The 27,331-nt window shown below is 34.7% G+C and overlaps 1 protein-coding gene across 3 annotated transcripts in view; it reads right to left on the bottom strand.

The window, feature by feature from the left end:
* The window catches only part of DIAPH3 (diaphanous related formin 3), a 233,416-nt gene that overhangs the window by 46,168 nt on the left and 159,917 nt on the right, over window positions 1–27,331 (bottom strand). For all 3 annotated transcript variants that reach the window (XM_090131181.1, XM_090131192.1, XM_090131188.1), the window contains 3 exons: window positions 26,864–26,999; window positions 13,135–13,230; window positions 12,657–12,716 (listed from right to left, as the gene is read on the bottom strand). In XM_090131181.1, coding sequence (XP_089987307.1) covers window positions 12,657–12,716; window positions 13,135–13,230; window positions 26,864–26,999 — 292 coding nt within the window. The remainder of the gene's footprint in view (window positions 1–12,656; window positions 12,717–13,134; window positions 13,231–26,863; window positions 27,000–27,331) is intronic.

Here is a 27,331-nt window from a genome sequence, read left to right as displayed (position 1 = left end):
GAGGGAAGTGATGCCATTCATAGCAGGCATCAGAGGTAAGCCCATGTAAAAAACATGTGGTTCAATAAGGCCAAGTGCAAAGTCCTACACTTGGACTGGGGCGTTCCCTAGCACATATACAGGCTCTGTGATAGGTGGATTGAGAACAGCCCTGCAGAGAAGGACTTGGGAATATCAGTGGATGAAAAACTCAGCATGAGTCAGCAGTGTGCACTTGTAGCCTAGAAAGGCAACCATATCCAAGGCTGCATTTAAAGCAGTGTGTCCAGGAGGGTGAAGGAGGTGACTGTACACCTCTACTCCACTCTTTTAAGACCCTGCCTGCAGTACTGCATTCAGGTCTGAAGCCCCCAACATAGTAAGGACATGGAATTGTTGGAATGAGTCCAAAGGAGGGCCACAAAGATGATCAGAGGGTGGGAGCACTTCTCCTTGAAGAGAAGCTGAGAGAACTGGGGATGTTCATCCTGAGGAAGAGAAGGTTCTAGGGAGACTTTAGCGCAGACTTCCAGAGGGACTACAAGAAAGTTGGAGAGGGACTTTTTACAAGAGCATGTAGTGATAGGACAAGAGGTAATGGTTTGAAACTAATAAAGAGTAGATTTAGATTAGACATTAAGAAGAAATTCTTCGCTATGATGGTGATGAGGCTCTGGAACAGGTTCTTCAGAGAAGCTTGGATGTTTCATCCATGGAGACCAGTTCAGATGATGCTTTGAACAACCTGGTCTAGTGGAAGGTGTCACTGCCACTGTAAAAGGGCTGGAACTAGATGATCTTAAAGGTTCCTTCCAACTCAAAACATTCTGTAATTCTGTGTATGAACATGTTCCCCCACCACCCAGTGTCCCTCTCTCAACTCACAGATCTTTAAAAGAGACATATACAATATGGATATTTAAAGTTTAGACAGTGTATTACTTGAAGGTATTCCTGTCCTGCTTCTCACTTAGCTTACTTTTAAGCAAGCTAAAATATACTCTTTAAATGCATATTTTGGTATTTGCAGTTAACAGAAAATTAACAAGTATGATGTATTTTGTGTTACCATAGATTTCCCATAAAAATCAGTTGGAGATACTTCTGCAATCTTTCTGGTTGCTTTCTCGGTTACTTCAACACGCACATTTTTACCAGTCCTATTAAAAGTAATATTCTCATTTTGGCAACAGTGTGTTTTATAGTTCATTGTCGCAGGTCAAAAATGCCATTTTTACTAGGCTAAGTTTGCAGTTACAGATTGAAGAAGAAGAGAAATGTTTTATATACTGCAGTGAATGGTACTGTTGAATGTTTTGATAGGTAAGAGGGAAAGATGGGCTGAGAATAAGGAATAGGTAGATGTGGTAGGGAACAAGAAAAGCTATCATTGGGTATCTTAAAGCCTCTTAAAAGGCTTCAGAAATAACCATCAATGAAGAAGAAAATGATCCACGAAGAGAGATCAGACCCCAAACTAAGAAGTTAGGATGTAGCTAGTTGTATTAAAAACAGAGCTTTTAATTGAGTAGTTTATTTTTTTAACTTTTAATAATGAAAACAAAGCTCTTTTGTCCAAACTTTTCTATTTTAAAATTGTCTGTCACTGGAATAGGGAAAAGAAATAAATATACTTCAGCATATTTTGTTTTCAGTTCCATTGGAGGAAACTATTCTAAATAATAATGTATTCAATCTTAAACTGCAAGATTCATATATTTTTGAGAAAGCTGAAACAAAACTAACATTTTCTAATAGGAGATCTCACAACATATCAAGTTTTCAGTAAAATGATCTCAGGGCAACTGTTGTTAGGTAGATAAACAGAGACTGGGTAAGCTCAGTGGAGAGTAATTGGCTGTGTCCTGTTTTCAGTTAGTGACTGGCAAACAGAAAGAACAGACTTAAAGCACGAGGGTAAGCTTGGAGACTGATTAGTCAGGAAGCTATTGCTAAAGGCAGCACGAGTAGGAGCTATCCCATGAGCTCTCTTACAGCAGTTTTCCTTGCCCTGCGAGACACAACTGGAAATCCCTTAATGCACTCTGCCCTTCATTTATTTTTGCTACTGGACATTTGAGACCATTTAAGAACGCTGCTTTTTTTGAGTAGTTGCCTGATGATGGATCACACAGAATTAAAATGATTTTATATTTCTTAGGGAAAGGGGAAGACTACCATCTACAGTACAATTATAAAACTAGGGATGGTCTGATAGCATACTGCTTTTTATACTGTGCTGAGTAGCCAGAACTGAGTTTACAACTAGTCAGATATCACTCTTTATTATATATGTGATTTGCTGTTTAAGATGAAATTATGAACTTAACATATCCAAATTCAGATATTTTGTCAGCTTTCTTGTAATTCCTATAAATAATCTTGCTGCTTTTAACTATTTTAATATACTGTAAAGTGTGCCATGATTACATTCAATGCAAATATTATGTTTTTATACCAGTCAGCAGTGATGAAACATTAACTTCAAGTCTTGCTAATCAATAAAAATATAAATATGTAACATAAAGTTACAGTACCAATTCATTTAATTTTTATCCAGCTATTCTAACAAAACATTAGCATACTTAAAAATTATTATCATAGTAGCTAGCTGTGAAATATAAATTACACAAACACTCTGCAGTAAAGAGAAAGAGCTGAGTATCAAGATACTAGAGTCTGGAAGCAAAAGAAAGTGGGTTATCCAAACTCAATGCAAATGTTCATATATAAGCACTCATTTATTCTTTTCTTCATTCCTTGCTCAGGATAGAATATACTAACTTGAAGAGCAACTATTCAAACTATTGTTTTATCTTCAGTATTCGTTGTGCCAATTTCTATTAACTTTATTATAGATACAGAATTAAAACATGGAGAAACCTCTTCCTCAGATCACTAAAATTAGAGGCCTAAACTCACTATTTAACAATTTATAAAAGCTAATTCTTGTCTAAAATGGGTATGCCCCTCTCTCTATGCAATATAAGAAGCATAAGCTCACTAATTGGGTATCTATATTAATGAGGTATGAAATTCTTCAAGAAATTAAATACATGAATTAATTGTACAAGATCAGTTAAAAATGGACACTTGATATGCCCAAGTAATTAATTAGTATTCAAAAGCACTTTACGTGTTTAGTGCTTTGTTCAGACTATTTTCACTTGCAGTTCTGGATATCTGGTACATCTGTAAAGTAGATCCTGAGGGTCTCAATATTCTAACAGTGAAAACTGGGGAAAAAACAAACAAACAAAGAAACAACACAAAAACAACCAAGCCAAACCAACCAACCAAAAAAAAAAAACAAAACAGAAAAACAAACCAAACCAACCACAGCCACCCAAAAGTACACAGAAACTGCTCTGGTTTGGAGAAAATCTTTAAGCACTGTTTCTCTTGAAATAGTTCTTATTTCATTCTTCCAAATTTAACAGTCCCTCTCCAAGCTCCTCCATCAGCCTAATTTGGCATTGTGTTCATATGGGTTATCAGCAGGTTTGGAATCGTTACAATGACTCACCCAGTTTTTCAGCTAATGATGGTAGAGTGAAAGGAGAGGTGTCATGAACTTTACTTTCTCATGGAAAAGATGGAAGAAAAAATACTTATATATTAGAACACAGGAAGAAAAAGTGTATTATCTCTCCCTTTTCTGGTAACAAGAGTAATGCATGCTCATATAAGAATAGGTCCTCGGATAAACTTCTCCAGACAAAGTTCTTTGGGGAAGAAAAAGCAATTTTGGCAAGGAAATGAAGTAAGGTATTTGGGGAATAAATTACTTTTCATTACTTTTGAAAGTAAGAATATGGGAAAAAACAGTCACTAAATGTAATTATAAATACAGTAAGAAAAGGTACCCATTTCAAAATGATTATGAAAACCTTTACTCAGCTACATTTTTAACTTTGGTTCATCCAGATTCCATTATTCCCTTAGGGCACAAATTTAAACCATACTCTCCATATCCCTGGAAAATTCCCTCTGTTCATTAGCTCCTCGGCTTACAGAGTTCTGCTATAAATAACAAACATTACTGAGCCTCGTGATTCAAATATTCATATTGAATGAGGAAAGCCGATTATGATTCCTGCCACAGAAAACATTCAGTCTTTAATCCAGTGACTGAAGTAAAATGCATATGGGGATCTGGAAGCTCCAACCATGAAAATACCAGCCTATTAATTTGTGTCCCACTAGGCAGGCATTTTCCAACAAATAGTTTACCCATGGTTTTATTAAGCTCTTTTATCCGAGATGTTTATACCAAAGCAGCTGTGATTTAATTCCATTCCATAACACAAATACCTATGATACTAATACAAACTTTACCATTTCCCACTAATATTTTTTGGTGAAGTGTAGAAATCAATCTCAAATTTAACTAAAGCAGTCGCTTCATCGAGCAAAATGTGAGGCATATCCTGATTTTAGATTATCTGATACGTTTTTCATCTTTCTGTTTATGAAAAGCAATTACAACAAAATGCAGTGCTTCTAGCCAGTATCTGCTCCCAAATGGCAAAGAAGAACCCAAGTGACAAAGTGATTGGAGAAGTGAAAATATATACACTTTTAAATTATTTAACTGTGATTTAAGAAACAGAAAAGACTTTGATTTAGTGGAAGATGTCCCTGTCCCTGCAGGGGGGTTGGAATTCAACTCTTTTGGTTGGAACTAGATGGTCTTTAATGGCTCTATGATTCTATGATCAATTCTGTGTCAAGAACAAGAGTCAAACTACAATGTCCACTGAAAGTGAATTCACTCTTTATTAGCCCAATTTACCTCAAAATCCAAATATTCTTCCCCAAATATGCTTATATTATAGCCTTTCATTTTGGATTTGTAAGCTACATGAATGTAAGGAAAGGCAGATGGTATGGTTTGTGGGTCATGTGTTACTGTGACATAGGAGACTGTACGTATGGTGCAAACTGAAAGCAGAAAGTCAGAAGTAGTGAAAATATCAGATTGCAAGAGTAATGTATTCACAAAGGTGTTGCCCACTGATGAGCTGCATAAGTGAATTGTGTAATTTTTTTGACAGCTGCAATATATAGTACCTTTACTATGCCAGAAACAGCTTAATGTAAATCATGATGAATTGTCATGAAAAATACAAGTGATTTCCAAAACCATTTTAATAGGATCTAACCATCTAATCATAGTCCAACTGTCTTGCACTACTCCAGATCATTCTGGCTATCATCTTCCCTTCTGACATTCATGTGAAAGCTGTATTTGTTTCCTGTATTTGCTTTCTTTGCCACTCATGATCTATAAGTAGGAGCCACCAAGAAAGTCTCTTGAGCCTCCTCATTATTTTGCTGGGAGGTTGATGTGAATTTTGCCTTAGGCATGTATGATGGAAATAAGCAAGACTTACGTATTTTTGGGATGAAACAAAGATGATACCACATTTATCAAGCAACTTACAGACACAGTCAACAGTTCTGGTTCATCTTACATGCAAATTTCCCTTTAGAATATTCCAAAACTTAAAAGTAAAGCTTCCAAGTGTTCCTATTCCAACAAAAAGGAAGAAAGCACAGGATGCTCTTGTTTTTCCGGCATCTTTTAATGCCTTTTATTTGCACTGACTGTTGACTTACAACAACAAATATCAGGAAGAAATAGAACTCCAGTATTTCTTTTACACTACACATTTTTGCTCTGTAGCAACAACCACTCAGAAAATGAAACTGAATAATCCCAAGGGAGGAAAAAAAAACTGTTAAGGGAACACATTCACTTACATGGCAATGAAAGATGAATTAAGTGCGCTTAAAGAATTTGATGTGTAAAGTTTTGTGCTTTCTCTGCATCTTTTGAAATACTGAATGAACACTATTGCATTTACTAGACACTGCTTGAGTCATAAAAGACTCAGGTCAGGATCAATACACTGTATCAATCTAAGATTTTGTCCCTAGTGTACCATTAACCAGACAATACTCAATTCTAACATCTTGCTATTGAAATTTCACAACCCTACATAGTGAAAGAAAGTAAAGGCAATCATTTTAAAATGATATATGTAAGAATATGATGAGAACTGTGATTGTTGTTCAAACTATACATACGTTATTTATTCTGTTTGGATCAGTGTTTCTAAAGCATTTGAAGAAAGTTTCAGGACCTTAGATGCCACTTATTCTTAATGTTCAGAAAATGATAAACAGAAGGGAAAAGGCCTGGTAAATTTATACCTAAAGCTTTGTTTAATGAATACAGTAGAGATTTGAAAAGTACTCTGAGAAGTGACAGAACCTCTTTACTATACAGATCAGCTCAGTAATCGCCTTCAAATGGAAAGTTCTGCATGACTAAACAATGGAAAGACAAATATGGGTAAATTGTTGGTAATTTACAGCCCCCTTTGCAGATTTAAGATTGTCCACTGATGCATATTCAGAGGACTGCTTTGAATATATAACCTGCCTGTAGTACCTTTTGGAAATCTGGTTACTCAGACAGATGACTACGAAGCTGACATTTACTATATGTGCAATTATGGGATATAGAGTGTCACTGCTTTCAAATGTCACTTCTTTGCTACAGTTCTCATCTTGCAGAAAATGTCCTTGCATTTCCTGAAAGAAGCATTCTTACTGAACTAGTACCACTGAACACTGGCAAGATATTTATGAAAGCACTTAGTTCTTATGAGTGTCTAATTTGAACACTTCAAAAGATCTCACTTTAGTAACGAACTCATCAAACCTCTGTAGAGTAAGTCCCTTTATAAGGTCCAAGGTGGCACTTAGAATTTTTGCTCTTAGAAATCCTTTGCTCTCTTTCTTGTCTATACTATGTTCACTGTAACTCTTCATGATAAGACAGAGACATAAGGATATGCAGGACAGTTTACTCATGGCTTTTTTTCTAACATTACAATTCCTCTTTTCCTTTTCTTAATACGGGTGCTGCCAAGAGGTTGACAGTTTGGGTTTGGCTCATACAGACGGCAAGGTAACAGAATTTTTTTTCTTTCCATATCAGTTTTTTCCAGACTATCATGCACTTACTACTGATTTGAAGTACATTTTTCCATTCTTAGCAGAATCTGTATCAATTTTCCAGCATTTGGCTGTTCTTTTTTTCTAAGTGTTATTTCCTGTTTTTCTTTATGTCAATCTTAAGTCAATTAAAAGATGCCAATGTTGCTTTTTTTTTTTTTTTTTTGGGGGGGGGAGGGGGAAAGGCTCTGAAAACTCAAATTTTACCATTTTTCATCCAAATCCCTTCTCACTACCTTTCATCCTTCTGACCCACTTTCTCTACTCCAACATTAAACTTCAAGGAAGGGGGATTCCTAGATAAAGATCCTAAAAACTCTGCAACAAAATTAATCATACTTTATTTTCGAATGTTAATTCTACAGGGCCATCTCTGTGAGACTCTGCATGTGTGTGCAACTATGCCAATGCAGAATTAGTTCTAAAAAAAACAAATAAAAATGAGTAAATTAACTTTCCTCATCTGGATATTTTTCACATATATGCAAGGTTTGTTCCTATGGCCACAATTTCTCTGACCTTTGCTGCCTACTCCAGAAATATATATATATATATATATATATATATATATATATATATATAAAATTAATGTTGTATATGGTTTCAGGGGAATTATTTCTGTTAGGATAAGCAGCAGTTTTACTTGACTGCTGAAGTCAATATTGAAGTGAAGGTTTGGTCTTAAAATGGGAACAGTTGAGAATTACCTTTCTCTTTTTAACGAAAATCCTAGTAAATATTTTCATTTTATAATAGTGCCTACAGATATTGCAAGTTTGCTGAGGAAACTAGTCTGTTAACTAAAACTTCACAAATCCTTCCAAAAAATTTGTCTACCTTCTTCTTTCCATACATGAGTTAAAAACATCTAGCTAAATGTTTAGCTCATGAATGGAATGAAAAACAGGCTAACATCAATAATTTCTTAAAAACAATGTCTAACATGAGGAAATGATTGTGCTCAAGAATGCATCTTCAGGGCCACAGGTTAAGAAACATACTGGGAAAAATCTTCACAGGCTTCAGTGTCTTTCCAATGCTAGGTACTTTCTAATGTTCCCTGCATGCAATTTTGGGAAACAAAGCAACATATACTTTTTTTTTAAAAAAAAGGAAAAACTGAGATCAAATGTAAATCATCACATGCTGTCATATATAGCAATGCTCAAATAAAATACTGACCTCCAGGTGATTGCACTATTGATTTTCAGAATTAAGATCTGGAGCCTTAGCTCATTGCCATCTATGATTGTCAAAAATAAGGTAGCAGAGACACTAAGATGAATCTCAGAAGACAATTCTGTTCTGAATAAGAGATGAAAGAAATACAGAAAAAAAAAAAAAAAAAAAAGAACCATTTCCTTCTACTTAACTGGTATTAGAATAACACTGCTGGCAAGAATTTTATTTAACATACATATTTAAAACAGTTCAGACTAAACATCATACAAAAATTATTCTGTCATTTACAGGTTTGCTGAACAAAAAGCTACAGTAATTTACACTATCCTTTACAGCAGGGGTTTGACTTTACTATGGAAAGAAGACCTTTGAGAGCACGGTCCACAACCCAACTGATTGCAAAAGAAAGATTTCTTTCAACCTCTGAAGTCACAAAAATCAACCTGCATTTTCACTTCCATTTTACTATAGCTTGTCTTTACTCTCAGCATTTTGAATCTAACCTCCTTGTAAAGAAAATCACTTTCCACTGCATTTGAGATATATATATGTGCAATCACAGCTGTACATAGAATTTCTATTCATGTATTTCAGATAACATTACCTTGGCTAATGTTACTGCAAATAAATGTGTAGCCATAGCAGCAGAGAACTTAGTGCAGGCTGCAAAGCTTGACTGAAAACTTATTTAATAATGCAGTTTTCTGTGCTGCAGTGGGCACTTTGCTGCCTTGGATATGTTGTTTGTGTATTTGAACGTAACTAACTTGGAATAAATGTGCAAGATGCTAATGCATGTTGATTGTTGTTTTAAATAACTGATAGATCAACGTTAGCTATTAGCTGCTTGAGAAGATATTATAATGTGCAAAATCCTGATCACTGACAATTAAGTGCTTTATTCTGCTCTCAAAAGATAAAGCTTCTCCATTTGATATTACTGAATCAAAGGTACAAAAACACTAGAACTACTAACAGACAGCTAGAGCTGTACACTACTCTGACAAGCAATTACAGCAAAAGCATATTTTGCAATACTTCCAGTTTATGGTTATTTTCTTTTAAAGCTAACTGTAACCTTACCAGGCAGTTTTTGTATAAATTTAATTCAGCTGTTAGTAAAATAAATACAAAACAGCATTAATAGAAACAAAGGAAATAAATATACAAATCATATAAAAAAAAAAAAATCTATTGAAAAGACTTGTATTCCTAAGGCAATTCTGATCACAGAAATAAGAGCAGAATTAAATGACAAGAAAAAAAACAAACAAAAAAACAAACAAAAAAAACCCACACATCGTGTTAGGGGGAAAAAAAAAAAAAAAAAGACCATCTGTTCAATAAAAGAAAAGTGCAGTAGATCTGAAAATAAAAGAACGCAGCCAAGAGGCCACCCTGGGAAGCAGCATGAGAACCAATACTCAGAAATACCAGGTGAAGACTACCAGAGTTTTCAGGGGAGATCAACAAATCACAAGGAGGAAAAGGACCAGTCAATGGCTATCATTCGACTACATTTACTACTTTTTTTTTTTTTTTTAGCAATCTATTTAATGAAAGGAGAAAATGTCAACTCTCTGTTCTAGCGCTATTTAGTGCTGGCTTGGTCCTCTGTTTTTCACTTGTCTTTTTTTTTAAAAAGACTTGGCTTAGCCTCACCATTAGGAGGTAGTTTGGTATCTTGAGAGTATTGTACTGAGGATAATGATGGCAGTGATGAAATAAATTACCTTCCTCTTGCCATTTATATTACAGCTATGGAGAGAGTGGACATTATTTCCGTATTTCTCACCCTTACCATACTCTATGAAATATGAAGTCGTTGTTTTTTACATCTACTGTGCTGGGGTACAATTTTATTTCACTTTTTTTAGAGAAAAATCTTTAATCATAAAGACTAAACAGTTTTTGTTTGGTTTTATTTTGTTTCTAAACAAGAAAGATTAGTTAGAACTTGATGGCATCTGCCCAGTAGAGATTGCTGCATTCTGAATCATTCAGCAGGTTGATATTTCAACACATGACTTATAATTCTTTCTGACTGTACTATGAGTCAAAGAAGTACACTCTAGGTATGAATCTGCAATGTGTATTAATAAAGCATATCCACTGTAAGTGAATCTGTTAGTCTCATCAGAAGAATCAAACAAGAAAAGTGCTTTATCGCTTTTCACAGATTTTAAGGTAGTAGCTTTTTTGGCACACTGATACAAAATTTAGCATTCATTTGAAATTTCAAGTTGGGAAAAACAGCCAATCAATTAAAGGCCAAACCAATCTTTCTGTCTAATGACATACTCCAATTTTTATGAAGTAAGCTGAAATCTGAGACTTTTTACTATAGAGTATATATAAAATGAGCTACAGAAAATAAATCATAATGTCTAGTATATGTAGAAACAATAAGTTACTGCATATTTATCCACATTAGATATAAAGTGAAAGAAACAAATTAGAAAGAGGACGAAACTGAAAAAAACAAACTTGACATTATAAAATACTCAACTCCTTCGTAACAGAAAACTAAAGAAGCTTTCTAAGTCTTGGTTTGAGTGACAACTCTACTAACTTCAGTGAGGTTACTAAAAATAAACTTTGCTACTGAGGGTCTAGTATACATTCTAGATAATATGCAACGTACATAATTTCTAATTTCCTAAAACAAAATAAATGATCAGACAGAACATTCTCCTACATAGGCTTTCAACAGCTGACGAAAGAAAACAAAAAAGAATAATTTACAAGATAAACTCCAAGTAATTAATGCCCATATATTTTAGCAGAAATTATATCAAGTTCAGTGCTATGTTTGGCTCAAGACAGTTAGATACAACATCTAGATTCTGTGACAAGTGCAAACAAATCAACAACGTAGTACTGAATTCCTTAAAAGAAAGATCAAGAATGTATTATCTTGCTCCAGAAAAAATGAGACAGGCTCAAGAAAAGCTGCATTCATTGTGAAACATCTTTGAATCATATTGTCTTAAGATGCTCTATTGAAAATATGTCTAAATTTAAAGCAACAAAAAACCCAAGAGTTTACTTTTACTTTTCTAGGACAAACATCTGATCTTTAGCCAAATTTGAGTACCAGATTATATTCATCAGTTATAAAAACTGGTTCCCATGCTTTGCAGAATTTAAATTTCTGTGTTCTTTATTTTTTTTAACCTGAGACAAAAGACTTAGTCCTCACGTTTGTCCAAATGCATTTATAGTTTGAAAACAGAAACTATACTGCCTGTAGATAGATATCTGTCAGATAGATAGGCTGAATATAATGGGCTGAAAATAAGCAACAATCAACATAACTGTTCCATCAAGTGGTATTTTACAGGCTAGCATTCAGATGTGCTCTGTTGTCATTATTTAAATATCAGTATCTTATGTGCCAGACAAGCACCTGCCAAATTTACTTCATTCTTCCTTGGGCCAATTCCTAGAAGTGAATTAAATTATCTTTCACCTGTCTTTCTGGCTCTAGATTATTTGACTTTCAGTTTAATGACAAATTCTGTATGGTCTTTTTGTCCACTGCAGACATTTAAGAAATAAAAACATAAGAAACACCAAGGTATAATTATTATCCTCAGTGTGATTGCATTTGCTTTTTAAAGTATGAAGTGTTTTTAAATCTCAAAAGATAATGCATTCTGCTTACAAAATGAAGACTTTTGTTTTTCTTTAAGGTTAATGAAAATTTTTCTTTAATAAAATAAACTATGTAAATAAACTGAGACCACTAGGTTAGAAGCCACTGAAAACAGTCAATCTGGATTCTTGAGACTTAGATAAAATGCAGCTAAAATACTGTTCTGCAGATTATCTAGGAAAGCTAAAAAAACATCTATACCCTCACTGTAACTTTTTGCAGAGGACTATTTCTACTGATTGAGTGGGATTGTTTGGGAGTTTATGCATAAGACCCATGCTCAAATTCTGGAGAAATACTATTCCATGAAATACCTGATTCATTTCCTCTTACTTCACTGATACAACATCATTTTTTAAATATTTTAATGAATGACAGCTTAAACTATTCCACACAAGGACCAAGAAAACCAAGACAAAAAGAAGGAATGCAAAAGGTTATATAATTTGGTGTCATAAATATTTAACATTTTAAATGTTATGCAATCTCTGCTTTCTAACAAAGTACATAATAGATTAAAAAGTCTTACATTACTGTTCCTAAGGTTTATAAAATTACTGCATTGAAAACTGTGGTCAAATTTTAAACAAATATAAAAAACTTAAAAAAGACAGAAGAGCTTTACAGCATAATAAGTACTGTTTCATGGTGTAATATTCATATGAACATTAACGACAAGGTACCAATTCTGTTTTAGTGTTCCACTAGTGCAGAAAACAGAAAATATCACAGCCATCTTTTGAAAACACAGATCAACTACATAAGCTAAGTTAAAAAGAACATGCAATTCATGAATATGGTTCATTACCATGGTTACAGGCTTTCAGCACAGGCCTTTGTGTGGTTGGACTGAGATTTTGTGGTATTTCTGCAAAAGCAAGAAAACAAAGGAAAATAAACACCTCTTTGAAAGTTTCTGGATGGAGTATTGTAACAACATAAGCAAGCAGAAATATTTAAAAGTAAGATATTTCTAGGACTACAGTAGTTTATTCTACAGTGGAATAAACTGATGTACTGTCAGGGCAAGTGGACTTTTGTCTCCTGTATACAGTGGTTATTACTATAAACCCCTAAAATTTAAAGTATACATAGCTATATGGAAAAACTTAACAATCAGGCTGCACATAGTTTAGTACAGTGATCTCCAGAGAGCAGCAAAATAGCCTGAACATTCCTGATAGATATCACTGCAAGAAAGAATTAAACCCCAAAGCCTTTGGTCCACTGGACCCATAATGATTTTAGCTTTATTCAGAAAAAAAAAAGTAAAATAGAATATTCACCTTTAGGCCTTGGTATTCTTTTCCTTCGATCTCGAAAAGCTGCACCTGACTGCAAGGCCTCCAACAGACTATCCATCACTCCAGTCTCCTCCCCTTCTGTAAGAGAAAGGAAAAGAACCCTCTGGGTAACCACAGCAGTATGAAAGCATAAGTAATATTAACAATAAGAAACAACAATAATTCGTAGTAGTATTAAAATCAGTTATTTAAAACTTATTTGAAGTTATTTGAATTTTAACATTCAGAACATTGCTTTCTCACAACTAAACAGAACAGATTTGGTCTTCTGTCAATTGCACTAGGCCAAATTTTATTTCATTCATTTCACATTCCTCTTTCTCAACTGTAGCTTTAAATGAAATGTCATTTCACTCATATTTTCATTTCAGTACCCTTTTGCAACTGCAAATAATCAGTTTCACGTCAGCTTTCAAGAGCTGTCCCTTAAGTGATTTGCTGTATTAGACAAAAGAGATCATTTCAGTTATTGTTATAAAAAGTTGAAATTGTTTCTCGGTGGGAAGCTGAAGGAAAAATATTGGACTAAATAGGGTATAAAATGATATCCATAGGTATCTTTAATCAAAAGCCATTTTCCTTTTATACTTAATGACCTGTGTTCAATATTGATGTAGTCCAGGAACATACTTCTCATCATATTACACAAGTGGGGGTAATATCCCCCTGAAAGAATTAAGAATGTAACCAAGATGTTATAACTAAACACAAGCATTAAAAACATTACTTATATTTCCTCAAATAAACATATCAGAAATCTTAAGATATTTTAACCTAATTGATCCTTTGTCTCTACACCTGTCAGGACAAAAAACCCCACAACACCATGGATTTCCTATACAATGAAAAATCTCTACAGAGCAATAAAGAACTAACTACATGACAGAAATCTCATTATGTCTCACAAGGCTAAACTCCCAAGGTCAACATACACCCTGGATACAGTCAGACACATCACATGATTTTGAGGATATTAGTGAACACATTTCTACTCTCAAAATCTGAGCTTTGAAAAATGTCATTAAATATTAAAAAAAGTTCTTTTTTTTTTCCAAAAAATCTATAGAAATACACATATAAACATATTTAAAGCTCACAACATGTTCTGTAACATTGATTCAAAATTAAATTACCTTTTTGTAAACATGTTTTTTGTGATTTTACCCATTCTTTAATTTTTGATAATTCTATACATATACTTGTGTTTAGGGAATGATTTTCATTTCATTTTTGGAATTTATTAAATATATTCCACTAAGAAGAACAATCTTCTTTGTAATACTTCATGTGCTACTACTCCAAGATGCTGTCCTGAAAGTGATGAAACTGTAACCTGAGAACACCCTTATTTCTTCTCTTTTCTCAATAGACTCAACTACCAGATTTAAAGAGCTATACATGAGGAGAAATAATGGAAAATTAGCAAATATTTTATGACTTTGCATAACATTGATCCCCTTTTATTTTCTATGCAATACATGGTAGATATGGAATATAAGTAAAGACAGATTTTTTTCTTTCTTTGAATTTAGTATAATGTACTTTACCACAATGAAGTTTCCTCTCTCATGACCAGCGGACCAGTACGGCAACAAACTTACTTAAAAAATATTACTCGGGTTGCATATTCACCTTCTTGGTGGTTTTTATTCTTGTTCTGTTAACTTTTTTTTCTATCTGATCTCATACAATTCTTTAATATTCACATGTCAAATGAAAACTCAATGAACGTTTCAGTTTAAAGTGATGCTTGAGGGGAACAAGCCATTAGTTACATTCAGGTACGTGAATTTTGGAGGAAAGTTTATAAGCATTGTGGGTAGTAACAATTCAAAAAAGACTCAATAATATTACAGTCTCCAAAATAAAAACATAACTATTTATGAAAGAAGAGTTCATAAACTTTGTTTTAGACAGTAGTAATAACAAAAAATAAAATAAAATAAAAAATTGCTTTCAGTTCTATTTCAGCAAGTCATTTTTTTCACTTTAAGCCTTTCTAAGACTATTATGGATTGCATAGTTATTTCCAAAACATAACAGATTTCAGTAGAAAAAAAAAACAGTGCATAATCTGTTCTACAATAAAAAGACCAACTGAATAAAAAGTATTACATATTTTAAATAATAGAAAGGAAATACTGCAAAACCAACTTTTCGTCACATAGCTGGAACATATTGAAGGGTACTATCTATTTTTCTTTCTTATCTGAAATACACTGTAGCCAGAAATCGTCTAATGTTTTCATTGACATGCAGAAGTGTTAACAGAAGAATGAATGGCATATATAAAAATTGAATTAAAACTGAATTAAAAAAGAAACACCTCTAGTAATATTATAGTATTTGTGGATTTACTGAAGAAAAATTAACGACTGCAAATGAAAACATTCACAGTTGTTATTCTGTACTAAAACATGCAGAAAGCTTGTTTTTCAAACTTCTAGATTTTCAGTGAGGCTCCAAATGCTGTTTTTTGATGCCTAAATCAGCAGTTGATTACACCACCTTCTATGAGGTCATATAGCTAGCTATTAATACCCATACTGTTATCATCACTCTAGTCAGTTAGTAATAGGCAATAAATTACATTAATCTTCCTATTCTGAATCTGTTTTGCCTGTGACGGTAATTGGTGCGTGATCTCCCTGTCCTTATTTATGACCCTTTTTTCATCATCTTTTCTCCTCCTCTTCTTTTTGAGGAGGAGAGGTGAGAGAGCAGTGTGGTGGAAGATGCCTGTCAGTGTAAAACCACAACATCTTCATATTTCACAAATGCAACAGAAGAAAAAGGGTGTAAGAACTCAGGGGATACTCATCAAGTTATCTGAAATATCAAAGACTTGATATAATCTTTGAAATAAATCCAGGTATCATGGCATCATTTTAGCTTTTATGTAATTCAAAAATAAACTTGTAGCACTGAAGCTACTGGGTTTGTTCTTCTTGTCTGAGTAATCAAGTCCTGGTCTCACAGTTCAGTAGTTAGCAAAATAAATAAATAAACAAACAAACAAACAAATAAATAAATATTTTTTTTTTCCCTCACTAAAATATTAACTGCTTTTGGTTTTCCCTCTTCAGCTGAGTATATAATTCAGGTCAAATACACTGTGCCCAGTTCTTGATGAAATGGAATTTAATTCCTTCTAGATTTAGCTATGCCAAGTCTTTCACTATAACATAATAAATGTTCTGAGGCAAGTGAATACCAGTCTTGGGACACCAGCAGAGATTTCCCAGATTATTCACACAAGGCTAAGCATGAGAGAAAAAGATACAACTTAAGGTACTCTTAAGCACTGATAAGAAAAAGATTTAAGAAAAAAAAAAATCTGCAAGCAGAAAATATTTTTTTTTTCTCTTTCAAGTGCTCCACTGTAGGTTTGCTTGAATAATGATCAACTGTAAGAGTACATCCCATAAAGCAACGCCCAGCTTTTAAAGGTCCCAATTTGAGTCAAAACCAAAGGGCCAAATAGCATAAGAGTAAAGTTTTAGCAATGGTGTAGTGTTTGATAACTTAATTTCTGGAGAGTAGGACAGGGACAGGGAGATAATTGAAGCAATCAATACAGGAGTGAGCCCCAGTGTTTGGAACTGGTTCAATTTTTTCAGTTTCAAAAAGATTCTCAGGCAATAAGATTCTGTGAAACATTCATACTGCTGACGTATAACTTTCAAGCACTTTCAGACATACATGTGAACAGGGCAGGAGTTCTTATTAAGGCTCATATAGTCAATGCAAGAATAACAGAAACATCCTTTTCCAGAGAAAGAAATGTTTCAAAATGTGCATTATTGTGACCCCCCTAAACTGTGACTCCTTACTCCAGTGAGATTCAGATACAATCTTACACAGAAATTGTTGGTGGATGTGAAGGTTAGTTTTGTCCAGGATATGGTGGAATTTTAGTAACACTGCATGAATTAGAGCGATAACTCCTAACACAGTGTAAGTGCTCCTTTGACCCTAATTAACTGTAAGAATGTTGTTACAGTACACGCAGAAAAGAAAACTACTGATGTACAAGTGCAAAGTTGAAATAGCTGTCAAGTAAGCCTGGGATGGACTGGCTGAAAGGACAGTTCCCTTTCCCTTTATAATTAAAAAGTGTTAAACTCATCTTCTGCCAGGAATGTTGCTATTCAATCGCCTTTCCTCAGAGGCAACTTCAGGAAAAAACACCTAATAGCTCTTCCCAAACCTCAAAGGAATCACAGAAACAGTCTAGTCCAGAATAAAATGAGTTCAATTTCTTACTGATGCTCAACACAAAGCAGTAAGCCTGTGCTAATTCTTCAAAGCCCTAGAAATTATACCATTTTAATATGATTTCACCTAATGACAGAATCGTACCATAAAATCAGATCATAAAATGGCTTGGGTTGGAAGGGAACCTCAAGGATCATCAAGCTCCAATCCCCCTGCCACAGGCAGTGTAACCAAGCTCCCCATTTAATAACAGACCAGGCTGCCCAAGGCCCCATCCAATCTGGCCTTGAACACCTCAAGGGATGGGGCATCCACAACCTCTCTGGGCAGCCTCTTCCAGCACCTCCCCACTCTCTTTGTAAAGAACTTCCCCCTGACATCCAACCTAAATCTTCCTTCAACTTAAAACCATTTCCCCTTGTTCTGCTATTATCTACCCCTTCAAAGAGTTGACTTCCCTCCAGGTTTTAGGCTTCCTTTAGGTTCTAAAAGGCTGCAATTAGGTTATCCTGCAGCCTTCTCTTCTCCAGGCTGTAGCACCTAATTCCATAAATCTTCTAGCTGAGGAGAGTTGGTTTCATTCTGACTTATTTCTGCATCTCTGTTGGATCCCAATTTTCCATTAAATAATCAAATCATCTTATGGATGATTTCGTGAAAAAAACATGATGAGACAGAGAGCACCTTTAGCAAGTCTGCATCTAGTACAAAATCCAGAGGAATGGCTGATGAACCAGATGGCTGTGTTCCCATTCAGAGGGACCTTGAGAAGCTGGAGAAATGAGGAGACAGAATTCTCAATGAAATTCAAAAAAGGAAAATGAAAAAATCACCAGGAGTCAGCAATGTGCCTGTGGGGCAAAGAAAGCCAAGGAAGAACACTGCCAGCTGTTCAAGGCAGGATATCCTTTACCTCTTCTCAGTGCTGGTGAGACACATCTGGAGGATGAGTGGAATTGACATAATTGAGCAAATTCAGTCAAGGGTCATGAAGATGATCATTAGGCTGCAGCATTTCTCCTGTGAGGAAATGCTGAGAGAGGTGAGACTCTTCGAGTCCAGAGAAGAGAAGGGTTGGGGAGATTCTGTCAACATGTCTAAACATCTGATGGGGGTGTGGGGTGTAAAGAAGACTGAGCCAGACTCATCAAAGTGCCCAGAGACAAGGCAGGAGAGCAATGGAAGCAAACTGAAATCCAAGAAATTGCACTTAACTTTTTGGGTTTTTTTCTTCTGTTGACTGTAGTCAAATGATAGAACAAGTTTAACCACAATGGAAACTCTAAATATGGCTACATTAAAAAGTAGTTACCTTTCTATTAAATCATCAGAAACTAAAAATAAAAGTCTGAAAATAAAATAGTTTACCTCCATATAATACCTACTCAACACAGGATATTGTGTGCTTTATTGCATTACCCATTAATATATTCAGAAAGTCGGTTTAAAAGCTCAAACTTCTTATGACCCAATTTCTTTTTATTTTATTCTTTTTAGCAGAAAAACAGAACTGCTAAATTAATCTAAATGCTAAGTTTTTGTTACTTCTATTTAATTACTTATAATTAAACAGACCATAATTAAGCACTGTTATCTCAGATTAAGATCTGGTTATGATCTGATTGGACAGCTAATAGAACAAAGTCAGCTATGTACAAAGAGATCAAATTTTCACTGTTCATGTATGATTTCTCTGTTTTCTTTACACATTACCGCTCAACTCAGATGACACTGACAAGAAAGACTGCAATCAATCCATCTTTCAGACCAGCCAAGACCAAGTACTTCCAGTGCTGTTGTTTCAGAAAGTAAAAAAAATAGAAACAAATGAAAAAGACCTACTAGCTGAGACTTGCCAATTACAATTGCATTTAGAAAGCAGTTAGAACCACTCTATTTGCATTCTTATGTGAAATTAGCTTCTCATATTATATTCAGCTACAGATATTCTTCTATATGTGAGGATGTCTATGAACATCTGTTTCTTTGTTACCGTTTGCCTCTGAATGAGTTCATTGAGTAAAGAGAAGTACATTACTATTGCCATTCCAACTTATAAACAACTAATAAATTAGAAAATATACACAATGATCACTCACACTGACAGCTGTGTTACAGAAATGAGAGGCTGAAGGAACTTTAAAAGTTACTTATTTTGCACTTGTGGAGTGAGAACATTCTGACTGGTGACACAACTGTGCTTAGATACAGAAAATCTTCCATGCAACGTTGGGTAAGCAAGGCCCTTTCTGTTTAGCAGATGTGAGTGCACAAGAATACCAGGGAGGATCAGCTCAAAGGACCACCTACCCCTGCATTTATTGGCAGAAACAGCTTTAAAGAGGTCAAAATAAACACATTCTAATATTAAAATAAAATACGTAAGGATGCTGTCTTGTTCTCCAGCAGTTTATGATTCAGAGACTTTGTATTTGCATTTAACAGTTTTCAGTAAATAGAAGCTGCTAGAAAAATAATGTAACTTTTGTTAGTTTCAGAATACAAATATTTTGGTATGCAATAACAACACTGTACTTCTGCAAAACCGCTGCTGTATTGCTTGGTTAAGATAAGTGTCACAGTGAACAGCACAGAAACAGAAGCAACAACAGATTCAGTGTGAAAGAAGAGTCAGAGACATGACCTTCTCTTCTGCTAGCTTTCCAACAATGGCAGAAGAGGTTCTTGGCTTTTTTACAGCTTTGGACTAAGGAAAAGAAAATTATGTTTTGGTAATTATATTGATTTCTTCTCTCTGTTGCCACTGGAAAGAAGAAACTTATGAAGATTCAGAGGAAAAAAAAAAACAACACAAAAATCTACTGAAAGAATAAAAGGCATTTACAAGTAGTTCAAGAGAGAGATTAAAGAGGACTCTAATATATCCCTGCTTATGGAGGAGATGAGGGATAGTATTTGGAGTAGGAATTATAGAATAGTAGAATCAACAAGTTTGGAAAAAATCTCTAAGACCATCTAGTCCAACCATCCACATATCACCAGTTTTTCCCCACTAAATCACATCCCTCAGTACAACATCTAAATGTTCCTTGAACACGTCCAGGAATGGTAACTCTACCACTTCCCTGCACAGCCCGTTCCAGCACCTGACCATTATTTCAGAGAAGAAATATTTTCTATTTCTTCTTTTCCTATGACGTGGGAGAAAAGGCTGACTCCCAACTCACCACAACATCCTTTCAGGTAATTGTACAGTGCAATAAGGTCTTTCCCGTGCCTCCTCTTCTTCAGACTAAACAATCCCAGTTCCCTTAGTTACTCTTCATAAGACTTGTGCTCCAGATCTTTCACCAGCTTTGCTGTCCTTCTCTGGACACACTATAGAGCCTTGAAGTTTTTCTTGTAGTGAGGGGTCCAAAACTGAGCACAGCACTCAAGGGACAATCACCTCTCTACTCCTGCTGGCTACACTATTTTTGATGCAAGCCAGGATGACTACCTGGGCACACTGCTGGCTCATGTTTAGCCAAGGGTCAGCCAACACCCCAGGTCCATTTCCTCAGTCTTCTAGCCACTCTGCCCCAAGCCTGCAGTATTGTGTTGGGTTGTTGTGGCTAAAGTGAAGGACCCTGTACTTGATCTTGTTGAACCTCATCCCACTGGCCTCATCCCAGCTATCCAGCCTATTCACATCCCTCTGTAGGACCTTCCTACCCCCAGGCAGATCGCCAACGTGGTGTCATCTGCAAACTCACTGAGGGTCTATTCAATCCCTCTGTCCAGGTCATCAGTAAAGATAATAAACAGGACAGGCCCTAGTGTCCTGGAAATGAATGCTCAATCAAAATACTGCTATCTGCATGTCTGCAAAATGTTCCAAACATGGCTCCAGAGATTCCCATTGTTTTTAAAGGTATACTGTTTAAAATTTCAAGCATTTTATACACATTTGTTTAGAAATCTTACTGCTATCACATAAATGACAAGTCCTATGAGAACAAAAGTCAATAAAGATATGTTTGTACATTTCTTTTTAAAGAATGCTGTTTGTTTTGACTATTTTTTTTTCACTCAAAATTTGCTGTTATTTATTTTTTCCCATGCCTTTATATAAACATGAATTTCCCAAATGCCGTTCAGCTACTATCCCCTTAGGTTTCACTTCTAAGTAAAATTTTCAGGAAAAAAAAAATGTTTCTGCTAAATCTTTTTTTTTTTTTTTTTTTGCAGTTCAGTACAAATACTTCATACAAATGAACAGTAACTGTTGCATTCTGAGTCTATGGATTACTAGCAAGTGCATAAACTAATTATTGTATATTTCAGAAGATTTAGCACCGTTGAGATCTTGGCAGAATATGACTTGTGACGACTACTAGTTGGTTTCTAACTAATATACACTCTGATCAGTTCTATTCCTTTTTGTACTACAAGTATCTAATTCCCTGAACATCCTACAGTGTGAGATGCGATGAGGTTTTGCTGTATCTCAACTTTTGATGTGGCCTCTGAAGACGTATTGCACATTGTTTTTCAGGCTATTTTTTTTTAATGAAACATACCTGCATATTTATCATTCTCTGCATTAGTTTCAAGTACAAACATGACAAATATTCTTGAGGGAACATCTGCTTTCAATAATTTATGCTTTTCTGCCAAGGCAATATAGTTGCAGCTAAAAAACAAGCTTCATACTTAGTGACATATCAGCTCATGTCTCCTGTGTCTACTTTTCTGTGTATTCACAGAATCACACAGAAGCACAGAATTGCCAGGGTTGGAAGGGACCTCAAGGATCATGAATCTCCAACCCCCCTGCCACATGCAGGGCCACCAACCTTCCCACCTAATGCTAGACCAGGCTGCCCAGGGCCCCATCCAATCTGGCCTTGAACACTTCCAGGGTGTCAATTTTTGTCATGCCTTGTTCCTCATGCATTCTTTCTTTCTCCTTCTTTCCTTCCTTCTTTCCTTCCTTCCTTCCTTTCTTCCAAGTGGTGTATGAAGCAAAATTACGTCTACAATCCAACTTCGTCATGAGCTTACTGTTAACTGCCCACAGAGTATTAATATTAGTAAGTAACTAGACAATGACATACAGTCCTGTAATTCCTTCTGCTTAAATCCCTAAGAATAAATTTAAATTACAAAAATGTTACCTCGGGTGTCCCCTTGTTGAAGAGAACACACATAAGTATCAGTGGCGCTATTAAAAAGTCAGGGCACAAGTAGGAAGTGTTATCAACTTTAGGGAAATTCTGAAAGGCAAAACTCCCTAGAGAGACCTCACACAAAATACTTGTTGGATATTAATGCCATACTTTCAGGATTTCTTCATATATAGAATTATCAGAATTTTTGCCCGCTCAACAGTACATTTAATTGCACAAAACATATATACCAAAATACATCAAATCTAGTAACAATCCTACAGTTGTCCAGAACTGGAGTTTTTTGTAGAAAATCACCCCACAGACAACAGATTATTAACATATGTTAGAAATCACTGATGACATTTCCATTGTTATGGATCAGAAACTGATTTTTATAATATGTGATCTTTAATATGTGATCTTTCCCCTCAGAGGGAAGGATCGCATTAAGAACTATTGATTCTCCATCCTCAGCGAGATGAAATTAATAAAATGGTGGCCTTACACCAGATGGGGAAAATAGGGTCTTTGAGGGCACCTATTAATATAGAGAGTGTTGTTTAATTTTATCTGATGGAATCAGAATTCTAATTAATTATGTTTACAATTTTCATTGTTTAAACTGTCAGTGCTGGGATACTCAGTGCCTTTTTGTTTTGCAGAGCACTTCTTAACTAATGAAAATATTCATATTTCACAATGTAGCTGACAGTAACAAAGAAAAATCAAGCCATAAAATACTTCTAGCAAATCTGTGAAATATGTGACTCCCCTTTTCCCCCAAACCATGTAAACAATACAAAAAGCTCTGCAAAAAGGAATGCTGCAAAACTGACTTCAAATTAAGCTATAACTTTCTAAATCAACTGAAACATGGATTTAAACCCAGTTTCTTGTGGTAAAAGTTAAACTGAGAAACAGCAATGAAAACAAACTAAACATCAGATTTCCCATATAGAATGTTAAGAAATCATTTTGACATCACTTCATTGCTTTAGCATAAGGAAGGGCATCCTTTGTAAATATCCACTGATTAAATTGTGGCTTGTTGTTTAAATAGTATTCAAGGAAAGACACAATGAAGATGCCACAATGATGGAATTCTCAATTATATTACAATAAATTTTGCTGGTGTTATCACAGTTAGAGGATTCTTTACACTATGATAAGATCAAAATAATTGATTGATGTGTTTTCTGCTGAGAATCTGAACAACACAAGAAAGCATGTATCTGAATGTTAATAGTATGAAGACAAGTGATATTTACATAAAGATCTCCTTCTACAAGTTATTTACCTTTGTAACCTTAGTATGTGATAGTTTAGACTGTCTTCACAGATGCAAGTAAAGTAAAGAATTTTTACTGAGTTTTCAAGTTAAGATGGAGCTCAGAGGAATATCTGAAATTTACATCTATATTATGTGAATTTAAGCTTCAGCCTGTTATAACAGTCAGTAATATTCCCCAAATAGCTAACTTCTTATTTTAAGCATTATATAAGTCACTTACTCAAGACATAAATTGCCTCATGCATCTGGTGACACCACAGACAAGACAAACTTACTCTTCAAATAAATCTCAAAAGCAGGTGAGAGATGAAGCAATGCAAAGAATGGGACTTCGAGAATAAAAGAGATTCTAGACTTAAGCATCTATGTTATAAACAAGACCTGTGGTTAACAAAAGAAGTTCAGTACGATGATATAAACCCAGTTTAAGCACTGGATAGCAGTTCAGGCCTTGAATTAATGGAAACACTCTGAAAGCTGGAGCTCCAGAACTGCAAACACACTGTAGTCATTATTCGGCAATTAACAGTCACTGAAAAATGCACAACTTAAAGCAAATTATAGAAAAGACTACTCTAATATTTAAGAAATGAATTGGCAGCTAAGAAAAAAAAATCAGCTGAAGGCTTGGGAATGCCCTCTAAAGGACTATAGATCATGCAATTTAAGGATAACAGAACAAGGGTTGGGAAGTGTCTAGAAACTAAGCCACCTTGCTAGAGTATGAGTAGTGAGAGAAAGAGAAAACAGAAGAGAAAAAAAAAATAAATCCAATTCTGTCTTCTCTTGCTGAAGGGCTCTCAAATTTGTTCACGTCATCTTGCCAGCAATCAATGGTAGCTTATCACTACTAGCTATACAAAAGTAGCTCTATGTTTTTGGCTTTTTTTTTTTTTTTTTAACTCACATCAGATTTAGGGTACAAATATTAAGGACTGACTGCTTGAATACATACTGATAGTGATGGAAAGTAAAAAATAATTTAAAGTGATAATGAAATATAATATCTAAGAATAAGCATCAATCTAATAAAGTTCTGTTTGAAAGTGTAACAGAACAAGTTAAGAAAGTCAGTAGTGGCATATAGCACAGTGATACATAGGCATCCTTAACCTTCATGTCATTTGCAGTTAAAACAAGATGTTACTGAAAATTGAAAGTAGAGATGCAGAGTACACTATTATCTGTTCAGTTAAAAAAATGCCTTATAGAATCAGTCAGTACATACAGACTATTCTCAAGTATCCATCTGTTTAAATGCAAGAAAATGTTTTCCGGGATGGTGACATCAAGGAGTTTTGAGTGGCTTCATTCACAAAACATTTGAAATAATGTTCCTACAAATCCAATATCTGATCTAGAATCCCTATCAGAAGTGAAATGTAGCAGAAAATCAGTTACTCCACATTGTCACCCTTAGATATTAGTGTTTATGTACTTGGACAGAGAGAGGGTCTAGTTAAATTTGTCAGCTGGTCAGATGTAAACATTTTTTGATTGATTCACAGATTCTTAAAGAGCAGACTTAGTCTTTCAATGAACAAGCTGTGGGTAGGAAAACAGGGGAAAATAAGTAATTATTATTTTTTTTTTAAAGTCTTTGCTATTCTTCTTAGTAAATATGGTTGCAATAAAACTGCCACAGTAAAAAAACAAACAACCTCCCCTTCCCCCAAAGCTTCCACTATTCATATCATTGTTGCAGTACTTTCTGACAAATAAATCTACCTTAAGTGCTTTCCACTGCCAGAATTTGGGTTTTCTAATAGACTTTTAAAATGACAATTCAAAGTGACAAGCACAAGAAACCTTACAAAGAGCTCTGCAGAACAACAACAACAAAATAAACCAACAGCAGCAGTGGCCAATTTAGCAAATATCAGATCCAATACATTTATAGTTTCAGATGACTCCAACATACTTTTTTCCCATTTGATGAGGGCCTTATGTAGCTGCTAACGAAGGAAAGAAATTTTTCTGTACATTTATGTGACCTATTAAAACAAACAAACAAAAACAATCTACTAACAGACAAAGTAGCTATTTACTCAATGACTTAGATGATTTCTGGATGACAAATGCATATAGTTCACAGCCACAGTAGTTGAAGGAGTGGGTTTAGCTACCAGAGGCCCATATACACATGAGGGCATGTGACTCAGAAGTCTATAACACTGGAACCTGTTACATAGAAAGTTTCAACACAAATACAGGAAAAACGAAACAGCAAAGAACTTTAGTTTTCCCAAAAGGATTATCAATTGTATATCCAAAGCACTATCAGTCATTCTTACAGCATGTCTTAGAGAAGAATAACTAATCTTTTTTGAAACACTTCCAACCATGCAAGAATACAGCCACTATTCCTACTCTTTCAAGGCTTCTATACTACATTCTTTGAACTTTAAAAGAGCGTCACATTTACTTCTAAAAAATTTACATTTCTTTGTTTCGAGGAGAGTCTCTTGATTTCTATCTTAATAGAAAACTTTAGTATCACACCTCAAGGCACACATCTACTCTGGATATTAGTGAAACGTGGAAGAGACAGATAATCATTTATTCCAAAGGTGTGAACCAAGGATTGAGTGGGGAACTGTGTAACGAGATCTGCTAAGAAAAAATGAAAGTAGCTCATGATAATTTACACTGAAAGTCGTATATCATTCTGAAGGATTCCAGAAGCTCAATCTAAGATAAAATATAGCAGTATAGAGAATCATCAGAGATCTTCTTTACTAACAGGGAATTTACAGTGTCTGCAGTCTCTTGGTACAAAAGACAACACAGAATAAATGAATAACTTTAAAAATGCATGGATGAGGTTACTTTGAAGGTGTTTCAATAGGGACTTGGTGGAATAACAACTGACGTATTCAAAGAAGAATCCATAGTACTTCAGACCAGACTTATTCTCTTGAAAGAACAAAACGAATATGTAATCTTAGTTAAAAGAAATAAAAATGGCTTTATGACTTGGAGAATATTTATTCTCAGGTAACATAACAGGTTCTCAGCATAACTGAACTTATTTGTGATTCAAGGTACACCAACCTTCGCGCCAACCTTACCTTTCTACATTACTCACCTGTTTTCATTTCTAACAAACGCTTTTTCTTTTGTTGCCTTTCTTGTTTTTCTTTTTCTGCTTTCTCCTTAGCTATTTTAGCACGTCTCTGTTTTTCTTCTGCTTCTCTCCTTCTTATATTCTCCTTTACTGCTTGCTGTGCAAAAAAAAAAGGGTTGCTCTTAGCAAAAGTTGAGCTTAAAAACAAAGAAAACTTAAAAATTCAATATTCTTACTAATCTTATCAAATATTTTACATTCAACATACAGTACATTTTATTCAGAAGAACAAGCAAATTCAGAATAAATACATTAAAACCATACTAATCGGCTCCAAATGGGATTATAAATTTCAGCAAGAATTACAGCTTATAAATATATATATTAGTGAAGGAAGTCAGAATATTTAAACTACCTGTTTTCAGATAACTATAAATTTATGTTCTTTACTTGTAGTTCTAAAGGAATTTCAAGACCTATTCTTCGTCA

Source organism: Phasianus colchicus, chromosome 1 (genome assembly GCF_987193195.1).
Source record: "Phasianus colchicus chromosome 1, bPhaCol1.hap1.1, whole genome shotgun sequence".
Lineage (NCBI taxonomy): Eukaryota > Metazoa > Chordata > Aves > Galliformes > Phasianidae > Phasianus > Phasianus colchicus.
The sequence above is the reverse complement of the archived record's forward strand: the minus strand, read 5'-3'. Positions and strand labels throughout refer to the sequence as shown.